This window comes from Nelumbo lutea, chromosome 2 (genome assembly GCF_056320005.1).
Source record: "Nelumbo lutea isolate HS-2025 chromosome 2, American lotus-T2T, whole genome shotgun sequence".
Taxonomy (NCBI): Eukaryota; Viridiplantae; Streptophyta; class Magnoliopsida; order Proteales; family Nelumbonaceae; genus Nelumbo; species Nelumbo lutea.
This window is the reverse complement of record NC_142685.1, coordinates 114344435-114360643: the sequence shown is the minus strand read 5'-3', so window position 1 is coordinate 114360643 and position 16209 is coordinate 114344435. Positions and strand designations below refer to the sequence as shown.

The 16209-nt window shown below is 36.6% G+C and overlaps 1 protein-coding gene across 3 annotated transcripts; it reads right to left on the bottom strand.

Annotated features, from left to right (window-relative positions):
- Nucleotides 1-1773: 1773 nt before the first annotated feature.
- LOC148872971 (transcription factor Pur-alpha 1-like) lies at nucleotides 1774-10007 on the bottom strand. 3 transcript variants are annotated; one of them, XR_016106835.1, is made up of 6 exons: nucleotides 9352-10007; nucleotides 9193-9240; nucleotides 3126-3266; nucleotides 2788-3030; nucleotides 2157-2634; nucleotides 1774-2040 (listed from the first exon to the last, which is right to left on the bottom strand). XR_016106835.1 is itself a non-coding variant. In XM_088968236.1 (5 exons), exons 1-5 carry the CDS (start codon nucleotides 9604-9606, stop codon nucleotides 2482-2484), a joined length of 840 nt encoding a protein of 279 aa, XP_088824362.1. In that variant the 5' UTR covers nucleotides 9607-10007; the 3' UTR covers nucleotides 1774-2481. The 3 variants fall into 3 exon arrangements, 1 of the variants encoding a protein (XP_088824362.1); XR_016106836.1 differs by having other exon boundaries at nucleotides 1774-1988; XM_088968236.1 differs by having other exon boundaries at nucleotides 1774-2634.
- Nucleotides 10008-16209: the final 6202 nt, after the last annotated feature.

The window sequence follows — 16209 nt, the reverse complement described above, 5'->3', positions numbered from 1 at the left end:
ATAGCCTACGATCATCTAGGGTATTGACCTACATGGCCAGTTGTCCTTATCCAGTTGGCACACTTATCAGTTTCAAAATAAACGGTGGCACATCATCCACCTGGCAATGATGACCCTGGTTCTGTCTGCATGGGGAACTAGATGAGGATCTTCAATGCTGATAGAACGTGCCCCCAGAGATAATGGGTCGATAAGCCTAATCGCCCCCAGATATCTCGATTCTCGAACACCTCTCCTAGACCCAGAAGCCTATATAAAGGCACCTCCATGCCTTCACAAAGTATGCATAGTTACATGCAAATTATCTCTCTAATTCTCTCAATCTCTCTACTTTGTTACTCACCAACTCAATTGACTTAAGCATTGGAGTGTCCAGCTCATGCCCAAGCCCCCAAGTGCTCTAATCATGTTTTCACTTATTAAAGTTTGTGCAATCCAATGACCAAGTCAAACAAGTCAGCAGTTGAACCATCCTAGTTGGGCAATTTTTACCTAGTCAATAATTTTTTATCGAAGGGTGAGTTTCAATAGAGTCAAACTTGGAATCAAGTCTGGGTGCCATTTCAAATGGCTCAAATGATCGGGTCAACCGATCAACAATGGATTAAAAACACTGGTATTGGTTTGGGTCAATTTTCAATTTGGTCAGTCAATTCAAAAAAATTTAAATTTAAATTTAAAAAACTATAATAATATTATTAAAATAATAAATTTATAATTTATAATTTACAATATAAAATATTTTAGATTAAAAAATATGGAAATTTTCTCACCTTCCTACATTAAAAAGATTATATTTAAACTATAAAATATTAACATATTTCTATGATCATGTCAATTCAATTTTGGTCGATTTACAAATGGCCAAACAGAAACTTATCCAACCTAGTCACATAAGGAAATTGCCGAATAAAAGCCGAACTAAAATACGAGAAAGTAACCAATTCACATCAAGTTGATTGGTTTCATTAGTTTAATGAATAACCCTAACTAAAATTAATTATTATTATTTTTTGTATTACAAAAAAATATAAAATATAAATAATTATTAATTATTTAAAAAATTAAAATATAAATCAATTTTCGCTTTCCATGTATCGCACGGGTCCCACTAGTTCAAATCTAAATTAATAATAAAAATCAAACTCTCATCAAATTAGAGCCTATCAGATATATTATTGAATCCAATTGGATATGCCCCAATCTGAATTCAGTTCAATCCGTTTGCAGCCCCATTAATAGTAACTTCTAATATTGAAAATTCATGTTCATACATCAAAACCAAACTCGGTGCAAAATGCTTTTTGCGGTATTAACAAACGTAGCCATACAAATGGGAGGAGGTGGCATATGCTAGTCAGCACCTTTACCTAAATACAACACACTAAAACTTAAGGGGGCGTTTTTTTTTAGATTTAGAGAGGGTGGAAAGTTAGTCAATGAGATTTTGATTCCCATTGACCAAGAATCCCTTGTTCTTTTTTCAGCTTTATGTGAAGATCAGGGAAAGTTTATTTTCCTAAATATCACTTACCCAGAAAAGTGATACCCATCTCCTAGGTGGATAAATAACTTTTCACATAAGGAGAAATTTACCAACACTTGAATAGAACAAAAATATCCATTTTAATAATAGATTTCCATGATTAAAATGGTCATTGACTTACTTACCTAAGAAATAAAAAACATGGATAAATGCACTTATCTAAATAAATGTTTCTGTAGAAAAACTTACCCATGTAAATTTACCGAAAAGAGAACAAGGCCTAAAAGTAAAACCTTTAAAATTTTAAGCTTTGAATTTATTAAAAAATTAGGTCAATATCATAGATTAGGATCAGAGAACGGAAGAACAGAATAAAATCAGGCAAGCAGCAGCAAATAAATGGAGAGTGAGTATTTCTCCACTCCCCCTACAAGAACCCCTCGTCAAACCGGCCGCAGGAATGAGGAAACACCGACCAACAGCCAACCCGTACAGAATAAACCTGGCACCAGCGGCCAATGCTTAAAACCATCAATGCTCATTAGATTATACAACTGTAAAACCATCAATGTTCACTCCTATTATTGGAAATGTTATTTTATGGTCGATGCAACTGAAATTAAACTAATTTATTAATTAATAGAACAATAAATAATAAAAAAAACATAACCTGATGCAACGCCAATGCCACTCTTCCATAGATGCAAGAATTACAGAATTTCAGATATGTTCTCCGTTATTCCTTCGTTGGAAGTTTGGCAAACTTCAATTTCTCTACTTGTGGCAAGATAGAGAAATTAGATTATTTTCAACCAGACTTGAATGAGAAACGGGGAAAGAGAAGGGGGGGGGGGGGGGAGGGAGGGTGGGAGAGAGAGAGAGAGAGAGAGAGAGAGAGAGGACAAGAAAGCACAATCGCAGCCCTAACCAAACCACAACAATAGATCATCCAATAAAGGTGATAGATTCACAACTTTCACCAAAGCTCTTCAGGTTCATCTCTGCGGGGGCTCAACTGTTCGGACATTTGCACCTGTCATACTTTCAATACGATCTTTGGTAATCTCCACAAAATGACCAACCATTTCATGAAACTGCTTTAGCCCAGATAAGGGGAGGATGATGGAAGAGCGATCAGCCCCTGCCACCTGCAGTCATTATTTGAAAATATTTGAGTAAATTGATCAAAGAAACCCAATAGGGATAAATATATTGCATATCTCTTTTGTTTAATAAAATTTTAATTTACCTCTTCAAAAAAAAAAGAAAATATATTGCATATCCCCCCCCCCCCTACGCACCTCAGATATCCTCAAGAAGTGCCCCCTATTGTTGCTCCCAAGATCAAAGAAGAACCTCTTTTGGTCAGCTCTTATAACCTTGGAAACTCCCAAATTACCAATTTCATCCTGCGGAGCCAAATCAACCGTCCTTTCTACATTTAACTCTGATGCTGGCGCAGATTGACTACTATGGCCAGAAATGAAGCCAGCACCTACATCATCGGAGAGACCCACAAGGCGTTCTGAAGGTTCAGAATTTTGCTGTTACCAACATAAGAATGTGAAAACATGAGACTCGTCTAAAACAAGCAACAGAAAGCTCTGTAAAGATTAATGCAAAAACCATTGATATAGACCTGACTGGGTAAGAGAAAAAGCCTTGAAGCTTCATTGATCTCTGCTAAGATGTTCCTGAATGCAGCCCACCCTTCATCACGGGCACTTCCAGCAGGAACAATAATTGTGCTACGATTCCTGCTAACTGATGCTTCTGAAACCTGAGGAATTTAAAACACAAAGTTCACACATCTGGTGTATAGACGCACTTTTATTTTGGTATAGGTAAAAAGATTATGCACTTTACAAGATAATGATGCAAGGAAATTGATGATTAAGAAACACAAACAAGGCGGTGAAAGCACATGCAAGACAGATCACCAAAATATAAAATATGATATTTTAATGTGAACTATAACCCCTCGAAAAAAAAGAGCTTCTAGACCCCAAGGCAAACTGACTTTTTCCCAACAGAAAATTGACATAAGCCAATACATGGGGGCCCGTTAAAAAGGATGTCAATCCAATGACAAACTATTAGTGCCACAACACGGTATTCAGACAGTATAATCATGGGATTGACGCAATGCAAAAAACCAAGAAGTTGAATTAAAAGAACAAGCACACAACAAACATTTTTGTTGCTAATTTTTTTTCAGTCGTTGCTAAATTATTAGGCCCATGTCAGGCCAAAGTAGGAAATATTAATCAATCATGCCAACTCCTCAATGGAGGCTATTACCAAAAAACAAAAAGAAAAAATCAACGGAAGCACTCTCCCAAAGTAGAAGCAAATCCAACATGTATCTAAAGCCCACAAGCATAACAGCCACGAAGATTAAACTAGCTATTCTACTCTTCCTCAATTTAAAGCCACTCCTAAACTCTAACCAAACCAAACATAGTTACCAAATTCCCAAAAACATAAAAGCCAAAATCATAATAGAATCCTAGAGATCAAAGAAGGGAGCATGTACAAACCATTACGTATGTGGACATTTGGAAGGTTGCTGGGTAGTTATGTTTGGGCTGTGTAAAGCCAAAGACCCAATAGGCCATATCTTTAAATACGTCTCAGGCGATCATGGAATGTGTCAACATGCAGCTGGTTAAGAATCTGGATAGTTGGAGGGATGCCGTGAATAGAGAGATTTACTTTGTAATCAAGGAGATCAAGAAGCTGTGTTCTAATTTTAATATTAATTTTGTCTGGGTCAGTAGATCTAGGGACAGGTTGCACATGAAGTTGCAAGGAGAAGTTTAAATCAGTCATTTTTTGTAGCCAAGATTCCTCTGTGGCTTTCTAATGTGTTGAAGTCAGAAGAGAGGATTAGGGTGGAGTCTTGTGTTGTTGCTGAGTTTGTTCCTTTTTCCTTTAACAAATGATCATTTTAACCAAAAGAGAAGGGAAAAAAAAGATGACAAAGAAGAAGGAAACAGATAGCTCATTTATGGCCACTGCCAAATGCCCTATATAAGAATAGCTCATTTATGGCCTCTTCAAAGTGCCCTGTTCCCACACTATGCAACTTTTAGTTCCAAAATGCAGTCACAAAGAGAGTACCTGGAGGGTGACTCCAAGATGGAAGGGCTTAGTAAGGGCACTCATGGACATGCACATTGCGTAACAACCAAGATCCCAGCCTTAGTCATCGAAGGTGGCCCCAACACTGTAATCTTGTAAAGCCAGAGGGTGTGAAATATACCTTGGAGACTAGAGACAATACTAACAAAGCAATAGCCTCTGCTCCGTATCAATCATCAACAACAGAAGGCTTTAATACCCTTGTTTCCAAATAAATGTACTTTTGTGGGTGCCAGAGAGGGGATGTTTTACAAAATTTATGCATAACTTGAACAAAGCTGATGCACGATTTACAAGAGAAGATGCAGGTCACTAATTAGTATAAAATAAGTGAGTGAACCATAAAATTTCTTGACATGGTATCAGTAGTAATACTTGTGATACTAAGGACTCTAGACAATCACATGGCAATCGTGGCTGTTCAGTGTGGAAAGGAATTAGTGTCCTTTCTTTCATAAAAGTTATTAACTACAAAATTGATGACGGCACTACGGTCAGTTTTGGAGGGACCATGGTGTGAAAATCAACACTTGATGGATATTTTCTGGCTCTTTTTATTGTTGCTCACAAATGAGATGCAAAAGAGGCAGAGTATTTTGAATGCTACCAATTGGGTTTGATATGGAACCTATAATTAGAAGAAATCTAAATGATTGGGAGGTAGACTTAGTGTCCAAATTCTTAATATTACATAATCAGCAGCCAGATCCCCATTGAAAATGAGATTAGAAAATGTCTAATTGTCTATGGGGTTGTTCAGGAGTTTTCTCATCTGGCCCTTTTTTCTGCAAATTGAAAAATTAGTCAAGGAGAACTTTCAACTATACGGGTTCAGAAACCTGCGGCTTCAACAAAAGTGTTTTAATGGAATGGTTGGATAATATTAAGAAAAGCGCCTCATAGTGGACAATCTAAATAAAGGGATTGACAAGGACAAGACTGATTTTTCAAGGCACTAATTCAAATGCAATGGTGTTTCCTGGAGTCTACAGAGCAGGTATTTTTATTGCTGGAAATTACAGGGACTAAATTAAAGGGGCAGACTGCTGTGGTTCTCCTTAGCAACAATTCGGATGCTGTGGCAAGAAAGGAACTCTTATATTTTTGAGCAGAAGAGAAAAGCTGTTATGGACGCATTCCTCAGAAAGACGTACCATCGCCGCCGGCAGCAACAGGAACCTGACCCACCGCCAGATTAGATTAGATCATCTTGCTTGTTCTTATCTTATTCTATTGTTCTTATCTTATCTTGTTAGTAAGTTATCAGATTAGGATTAGTTTATCTTGGTATCAGATTAGGATTAGCTTATCTTATCCTTAGCAAGATAGAATTGGAAGTCTCCCTATTCAGCAAGGAGACTCCCTAAGATTAGGACTCTTGTAATCCCCTATTTAAGAAGACACCATTATTGAATGAGGATATCGAATATTCAGTCAAGAAAGAGAGTAAAGGAGAGTTGGGTGATCTCTTGAACAAATCACCATTAGGGCGCCTAGATAGGTTCATCAAGAGCAGGGAGGAACAAGGGAAAACAGAGGGTTTCCCCCGTGGACCGACCCGTGACGAGATCCTATTCGCGGGCCCATAACAAAAGCAGCAAAAGTAATCCATCAACAAAACAATAGGCATGCTTAGATACCGCATTGCAGTGGACCATCTTTTCAGGAATATCCCTCTTCCCAACCTTTTTATTTCAATTACCTTTATGGCACATAGTTTTTGGAGTTTATGATGCTGCATTTACAATCCTTGTGTACAGATTCTCATTGTGCACAAAGAGGAAAAATCTCTTGCTTCCACAATTCATTTGGAGTGACTTTTTTCCTTTTTATCATATCACTATGGAAAAGTAGGATGTTCTAATTTTATGTTTCAAGTGCTTAAAACCTGTAGTATGTGCTAAGAGGTATTTGAGATGTATCAGGAATTTGAAAGTCTGATTCCATCTGAGCAATATGCTTATATTCAGCCTATGCATATCTGCAAACAGTCTAGATCAATTGCATAAGCCTTAAAAGAACCATTTTGCATTTCTCCTACCTAGAACTATCGTGACTTAAAATCTTCCAAATAATTTTAAGAAAGTAACCACCTAATAACCAACTTAAGCACTAAAAATAAATAAATCATATGAAAATATCTTTTATCCTACTATTGATAATATATACATATATATATATATATATATATATATATATATTAATTATATTCTACTGTAAGGGGATGTTTGATAACAGCTGTGGTGGCTGAACTTGAAAGACTTCTTGCCTTGTCTTTTAGTGGGCAAAATAATGAAATAACAAAATGCTCCAGGGCATTATAATCAATCAAACTTCAGCTTCAGCCATTAAGGAGCACACAACCTCCTTAATAATTTTAAGGAAGTAACCACCTAATAATCACTGTTTCTTAGATCATTTCTCAAGCCTAGAAAATACTGATAATAGAAAAGTAAAGTAGACACCACATGTCCAGAGGAAGCCACCTAAAAAGAGAAGAATATATCTCTAGTTCTATTCATGCACTATACTCTGAAGAGAAGTAAATTGGCAGATTACCTTTTTTAGATTAGACAACATCTTGTGCTGGTGGATTAGGGGGTTGAAAGAAAAGGGTAAGTTGGTGTGGCAAAGCATCCCTTCTGAAATCTTCTGGTTAATTTGAAAAGATAGAAAGGCAATCCTGTTTCAGCATAGACAATCCTCTCAGGAATGTTGTTAAGGAAAGTTAAAGGAGCACAGCACCTAAATCTTGGCCATCTATCAGAAAAGAGTTCAGGGCAAGGATTAAATCAGTAAATCCCCTTCTATTTTTTTGCAAGCTTTAATTGGGTGACTGCAGTTTTAAATGATCATCGGGTAGGAGTTCTTAGCAACAAGCATGAATTTATCATAGCCGTTTGCTCCAGGCTACCAGACCATGGAAACTTTACAAGAGCTAAGTTACTTGTGGTGCTACTAGGGCTGTGGCTGGAAGCATCACTCAATAGAAGATTGATAGTGGAAAGTCATCCAAGAGTGGTGGTGAGCTGATTAAAGAAAAACAGTCAAGGATCATGGCATTATCATAACACCGTGATGGAGATAAGGACAATGGCAAGTGAAATAGAACTTAATTTCTTTTGGACTCATAGATCAGCAAACACTTTGGCAAATTCATTCTCTAAAGAAGGGGTAAATAGGGTGCCAGTTGCCACAGTAAGCATGGCAATGTTTGTAACATAAACAATTTTTTTCTTCTATCTAATAAAAGTTATCAGCTACCAATCAAAGGAAAATATTGTAAAAAAACATAAGAGAAGAGAGTTGCAAACAACCCTTTCTTACCCCGTGACCAATAATAATACAACAATAACATATAGAGATATAATCTGCTTATAACAAGCCATCTTGGAGGTGCAAAATAAAGGACCGCAATAGTTGAAAAGTAAAAAATCACAATTTTTCCATTCGTCTTTTTTGCCTATAGAACAATCTTTTAACATACATAGATGTGAAATTAAGCATTTCCCCATCTGAAGGCATGAGGCATAAACCAGAATGCAAGAGGCTTCAGCAGTTAAACCTCACAATAATGGATATTTAATTGATAAATAATTACAAAGTAAAATAAACGGCCCAAAAGAAGAAAATTGTGACAAATTAGAAAATTTATATTTGCAGTTTCCAATAATAAAACCATATAGTTAAATATAAAACTGAAATATCATTACGTGAAGTATCATCAACCATAACTATATAAATATCATCGGCCATCAGTAAACCACTTCCAAAGTTGCAAATCAGAATTTCAGAATTAACAGTATAGATAAATTGCAGCATATTAACATAAACAAGTATGTCATCTCATATGCATCAAGAACTTTTTTTAACTATTATCACTCCCTATAGATTAACATGATTGACTGTCACTAAACAAAAAAATAAATAAAATAAGACCAAAAACAGATGTTAGCCGTCATCATCTAAGCCTTGTCCCAACTATATGGGGTCAGCTATATGTAAATGAATTCTGTTTTGCCATTCCATTCTGTTTAGTGTCATATCCATCGTTAAATTATGGGTGCTTAAATCATTTATTATTACGGAAACAAGCAAAGGCCTAATCTGAAAGTACGAAATTAAATAATATCGTGCATTCCAGCTAAAATCATATGCATTAAATGAAATTTGACACTTCCCAACCATTGGCAGCATAAATTAATCAGGACCAACTAAAAGCTTTGTCTTTTATTCCGCAAAGGAATTTCAATTATAGTCATGCGCATCAAACCACACAGCTCATCATTCTTTTTTGGGCTTTCTTATAAGCCTGTGCATTACAATTATACGCCCTGGGAGTTGCAGACAAAGCTTTAGATCAAGTTTCAATAAAATGTGCAATTCCAAAATTAAGAGATTTCCAAGTATGTAAATTGACTGAATATACTTATTAGCCACCCAAGCTCCACAAACAATCTATTAGAAACTACTTAAAAGGTGGTGAAGACCTTCGTCTTGAGGTAAATCATATTCCATAAAGTAACAAGAAAAGCATATAATCAGTAGCAAAGGAAGTTTACCTTCAAAAAGCGACCCCTTTTATTCTCGCCAATGTCGAAGTAAAACACCTACAAGAACAACCAGCATCAAAATTCTATATCAACTTAAATGGTTGAAATAATAAGAAAAAAAAATCAAGAGGAGTACGCAAAACCAAACAGCCTGAAAAGAACATGCACCTTTGTGTCGAGCTGCAGTTCCTTGCTAAAAACGTCCTGTTCGTCAGAATTAACGTAGTAATTGAAGAGATCTAAGAACCAGGAAATGCCACTAACAGGAACGATTATCGTCGATCTCGTAGCCGAAGTCTTCTCGGAAATCTTCAAATAACGACCTCGAGGGTTCTCCTTCAGATCGAAGTAGAAGAGCTTGTGTTCCACCTGTAGCGTCTTGCACAGCAGTTCGACGTCGTTCCCGCCAGAAGCCCCCTCCATGGAAACTCCAAAGCCCAAAGTTCAAATCCTAATTTAGCAAAAATCTTAAAAATCCACAAAGAAAACTTGTAACAAAAAGAGACATGTAACAGTGAGAAGGTAGGAGAAGAAATTGGGTGGTGGAGAAGAGGGGGAGGATTTTGAGATCTACTACACCGGTCGTCTTTTTTTCTTCTGCTTCTGCAAATTAGGGTCAGGGTTAGGGTTTGGAGCCATGGCGTATGGGTTTGACTGAGTCGCATCGTCGCGCGCTTTTTAACGCCTTCGTCCCTAACAAATCGCGATTTTACGCTCCCCCTGTCCCCCATCCCCATAGCCATGGGTGCATTCATTCGTTCTTGTTACTTTGTTGTTTACTTCTTACTTGTTACTCACTTACTTGAGTTGTGACTTACCCCCCCTCTCTCTCTCTCTCCTACGTTCATCAGAACAAAATCCTCCCACCAGGGCTCCAGCAAGTCAGCAAGCGCCGTGCTAACATGCGCCTCTCCATACACAGTTCTGGGTCCTGGGTTTTTTCTGTACACGTGGAATATTCTTACCCAAGCTAACTCAACCTATTCGGAGGCTTTAGCATTAGCCACGTGTTAATCCATCACACGCCAGCTCCAATTTTTAGCCTTTTTCTGAGTTGAAATCAGCCCTCACAATATAGTTTCTCACAACGTCTTACAACACATTCTCACCGTATATTAGGAATATCTCCCGATAATAATACCAGATATAACGAGGCATCGAAGCATTATCGGGAGAGATGTTCCCAATACACTCCAGGAATGTGTTGTAGGACGTTCTGGAAAACTATCTTGTGGGGACTGATTTCAACTCCATTTTTCTATACGCTCTCTTTGTGACTGTGCCCCACATGCACATCTCAGCTCTCCCATACATATCACGGGAATATTTGGGTGGGAGCTGCTGTAGGGTGCATGTGGGGCGCCCTCTGTGGGAGTGGGGCACCAATCGGATCCTAAGAGTTGACATCTGTGCCTCACAGGACGTGCCCCACATGCATTCTCTGTTTATGTTAGAAATATTTCTCATATTTGTCATTAGAAGATGTTCTCAATACACAATTAGGATGTGCTGTGAGGCATTTTTAGACGTGATTTGTGGGATGCAGATGTAAATTCTCCCTCCAAGGCCCCCACCCTACCCCACCAGGATAGACGTTGTTTGTATGTTTGATTTTGGTGTTATTGGTGTTGATTCAAGCAAAGGTACTGGAAGAGAAGTTCGGATTTACTGCTCACAACATTTGCAATCGCATGTCTGGAACATCTTGATAGATATCCTCAATGTGTGATTGTGCTATGAAATTTATATGAAGCACATCCTGCGAGAAGCAATTGTTAATAAATAAAGGGTACAAGAGAATCAAGAATGGGCCAATGCCAAGTTTCCCAAGATGATGATGAAGATTAATACAGCCAAAACCAAAACCCTAGGGCTTTTTGGTCTATTACTATTACACCTCCCCTAAAAATTCAAATTTGAAAGCCAAGCTACCCCACAGGTCTAATTACAATTATATAAATATATCATCACATACCAACATTGAAAAAAAAATGATAAGAGGACCACCTGCTTTAAGGCTTGTTTGGTGTATGCTTCCATCTTAATCCAATCCAGCTCATGTCCTAACACTTTATATAATTTCAATTCTTTTCAGGCCCAATCTCCACTGGCAAGGACAATTTCTTAATGGCCACTAAGACTAGCTAAATTAAATGAGTTATTGTTTTGTCTTCTCGTGAATAAAATAATTGACAATATAGGGCCCTTTTGGCATAGTGGAGTTGAAGATTGAGCTAAGCTTGTTCAGCTGTTTTCAAGGACTTTGGATAAACCATTCAAAGATGAAATAATTAGCCCTTTAAATGACTGACAGCCGATTTAGACTTTTTTGGATCTTTCACCAAGCATTTTGCATTCAGAGAGTCTATCAAATGACTATGACTGTCAGCTGATTTAGGCTCTTCAAAATTTTAACCAAACATAACCTAAACTGTCTGTAAAGCCCTCCTTGGAAAGCCATAAGCCACTACTCTTCAGTCCTCCTGAATGAGGCAGATTATAATTGAGAGGGCTGAGCTGGATTTCAAGTAAATTGGTTTAGTAGCTTTGAAATACTTTGTGTTTGTATGGCATCGCTGTCGTTGTTCTAGAAAACGGTGATACATAAACGTTACATCAAAAAAAATAATGTTCTAGGAAATGTTTATTTGTTCGGAACCATTCTTTCATGAAAAAACGGTGCTTTAAACCATGCCTTGGAAATCGAGAAAGTGTGGTTTGGAGCATCGTCAAATTTAGCATTTTCTTGGATTGCAGCTCGTTGCTATCAACATGGACATGAGATGGTACTGACATGGCATCTAACATGGTCATTATTTGAATTGATATGGTGCATCGTAAAATGCTTATCCTCTACTTTTAACGAACCCTAATCTTCTTCAAACATTCCAAGTTCTTTTTTTTTTTTTGTGTGTGTATTCTAATTTTCGGTCACTAGAGATAATGTTTTGGTCAATTAGTGTGATATTTGCTCTTTCATCACTTGGAAAAACAGAACCGTATTTCCTTCACCATTGGATCCATTTGAAACTCTTATATGTTTTAGGATATATAAATTCATTATTTTTGTTGTTGAAATTGAATTACTTTGATTTCAGATTAACCCATTTTCTGAAACCATATAACATGAACAAGTCTAGACTTAATTAAGGTGTTGGGTAGCATTGGACGGTTGGACAAACCTTTGATCTTAGAAAGTTTTGTTTTAGTGGTTACAGATTCTATGATGGTGGAAGGTTAGGCATGAGGTAAAAAGTTAGACACGGCTATGGAAGACATGGTTTTGAAAACTGGACCGGATTATACTGCCAGACCATTTTACTGGGAAATAGTCATGGTTTCGGGTCTGATTTTGAACTTAGAAAACCATTTGACTGAATTTGGACAAGATGGATTTGACCCAAAAGCTAATGGTCAAAGCGATTACATTTTCAATGTGAATGTTCCTTTTTCTGGAATTTTCATTGGACATTTTCTACCATTTATCTAAGCAGCATATAGCCAGCATAAAGATGACATATATGTCCTTTACTCACTCCAAAAACTGACCACTTATAACAGTTAAGAAACTGTTCACTTATTTCAAAAACTGCTCATGAATTGTAAATAATTTCGTTTTAGAGATATTGTCATGCACATGTTTACTAGTATGTGTGTGTGTAAAATGATATCATGTGTTTTCTCTATTGCAACAATTTTTTTATTTATTAATTAAAAAATGAACAATTAGCAATTACATGAGGAGGGACACCTCTACAAAAACACACATGCAATGTTCCTAATCTTTCTGTGTGGGCCGTTTAATTCTTAGACAAAGCTTCTTCCTTGATTAGTTGCATAATAAAATTTTGGGAGATGCCTTTCCCTACTTTTTCTTTCAACCCAAACACAACCTTATTGACTGAACTTTGTTTTTTTTTTTTTGGTAAGATAAAATACAAAAGCCTCTCCTGAAGTTTTTGACAATCACAAAAATCTCCCCTATAGTTTCATTTTCATTTTAACAAATACCTCCCCTGAATTTTTGAAAAACTCGACAAAAACCTCCCTTCCGCCACTTTCTTAGATGGAAAATGGAAGACTGATGCATCATTTTTTTCAAATGCCCATTTTGCCCTTTTATAAATTATTTTACATACAAAATTACTAAAATATCTTGTTTTAACTTGACAAAAAACACCCTTTAACAACCATCTTCTAACATTTTTGTTGAGTTAAAATATGGTTATTTCAGTAATTTTGTATGTAAAATAATTTATAAAATGGTAGAATGGGTATTTAAAAATAAAAACTGATGCATCAATCTAATGTTTTCCATCTGGGAAGATGACTGAATGGAGGTTTTTATCAAGTTTCTCAAAAGTGTAGGGGAGGTATTTGTTAAAATGAAACTATAGGGGAGGTTATTATGATTGCCAAAAACTTCAGGAGAGGTTTTGCATTTTACCCTTTTTGGTAAAGTTTACTGATTGAACTTATTAATTCTATTTTGAATAAACTAAATTAGTTTCTGACCTAAATAAAATAAAGGGAAAATTTGGTTGATCAAGATTTAAACTAATTAATTGTATGGGAAAGGGAGAGGGGGAAATACAGAGAAGGACCATTTTTTAAATATTTGACAGTTTTGGTTCTCTCCGAAAGAGGAAAAGATGATTATTTTTTTTAGAAAAACAATCACATACACCTCGCGAATGTTTTAGGATAAAGACTCTTAACTCTTATTCGTAATTAAGCCAAGAGATGCTTTTTAACCTTTACTCAGCAAAGCAAGTGGACCAAGGCAGAGACATTATTTATGTAAGTATGCATATAAGAAGAAAAAGTATATGTTGCAATTATAAATAATCTTATCATTTAGATATTTTGAAACTTTAAATTAAGAGAGGTGATTTCAAGGATAAATAAATAAGACATGGTAAAAGCAGCTTTGGATCCATTTGGTTGTTGAGAAATGAATGAGAAAAAGGGAATATTCTTGTTTAATGCCATTTTTTTGTATTTGTTTTAATTTGTAGCACAGGAAGAGAGAGATTGTGATTCCAAATCCCAAAATGAGAGATGTGGTCTCTCACTAAAACACACAGTTTTAAAAAAATGACCCAGAAATAAAATCATTCTGGCTACCGGTTTCTGGGTTGATGGTTCAACCATCCGGTTCAAATGGAGGGTCCATTCTGACATAAAAATTAAAAGACCAAAAACCATTAAATGATTCGACAAGTTGATGGTTTGACCGCCCAGATCAATGACTAATTGACTGATTCAACGGTTTTTAGCCAGGAATCAAGTTTGGAGTAAAATGGAAACGGTTGCCTAAACGATTTCCGAGCCGAAGGTCCGACCATTCAAATCAATCGCGATTCAAAAGCCATGTTAAAACAAACCAGTATGAGAAAATCAAAATGGACTGTAAGAAGCTATTTCTTAGTTACATGCTTATGAGACAAGATTGCCTTGACTTCCTTTTCTTATTATTAAATGATTTGTCACTTTTCCATTCTTCTATCATGAGTACAAGTTCTGTTGGTTCGGTTATTTGTATAAAATGCAACATCCAGCAATTAGATGAATTTCCTATTTTTAGGCTATTTGGCTATAAATTCAACCTAAGAGTAGAGAAAGTGAAGCCAAAAAATCAAGTGGATACATGTCTGATTTAATACACCCTTTTCATTTTGTGCTCCTTTTGAACCCACCACCCCCCCCAAAAAAAAAAAAAAAAAAACCAACCGTTCTCCCAATTTAATATACCAAGTGCATATGAATGTCATTTCCAGTGCATAACTCCAAAGCTCGAAACTGTTGCAGTGAAACTTCCATGAACATGTTGATCAAAGATATCGGTACATCACACAACAGGATAGCCTTCCCTTAAACCCCAACTCCCAAAACTTGTGAAGGCAGGATTTATCCCCGTCGACCGGTCTGTAGACTCTGCACATATGTAATTGTAAGGCTTACATCTGGACATCCATATTGCCAATATTAAGCAAATCGACCTTCCTAATTTCAGTGAGTCTTCACACAAGCTCCAGGGGAAATGGCTAATCTTGACTGTCCACCAGATATAGGACTCACTGGATTGACCGATGTTTAATCGCTGTTTCATATAGTAAAAGGTTTCCCAATAGGAAGCTTTATTATGTGAACCCATCCATATCTACCATGTGAGTCGAATAGAAATGGATGATTCCACCTATATCTGCTACGTGGGGAAATATTATATAGTTGATCCAGACCATCGACCTGATAGACAAGTCAGGAGGAGAGAAGCCATGTTTTCACTCTTGCAGGGCTAATTTTTAGCCATGTAATCCATCTAATATTTGATTTTGGCCTGGTGTTAGCCAATAGCCATCCAAAAATCCTTGTCCCAAATATATGTGGTCAGTGTTATTCAATGTCATATCCATTGTTAAATAAACAATTATGAACGCTTAAATCATTTTTACTACCTCAAACCCAGTCATTTTCTTATTTTGCACCTGGCCTTTCAGCCCCTTTTTAGTTTTTTATTGATATGACAAAACCATCTCAATCTGCTTTCTCTTATTTTATCACCCATTTGGCTACACTAAAGAGTAGGGACTTTGTTTCTGACTATCTTTTTCAGTTTTTTCCACCCATCCATAGCATATGCAATTCTACTACAACATTTATTGGGCATGTTTCTCAACTGTGCATTGCTCTGCTCCATACAGCATGCCTTGCAATGGAATTTGACCAATTTGACATCAAAATCAGAAAATGGTCTAATCAACAAAATCAGCAGCAACCGGGAACTGATGTTTCAATAAACCATGAGATCAAGAGTCATTAACAGGAAAACTGGAAAAGGTCTATTGGACGGGAAGAAACGCAGCGGTTGTTTGCACAAAGGAAAGACAGATCAAACATGAAATTACAATACCCGACTTCAAAGCATATGTCAGCAACATGCATCATAAAAAGTCCAGTTGAGGTGACTGAAGATGTGAAAAAATAATAACATGGTCAAACGGAAAACAAAGACTGAAGCAAGTA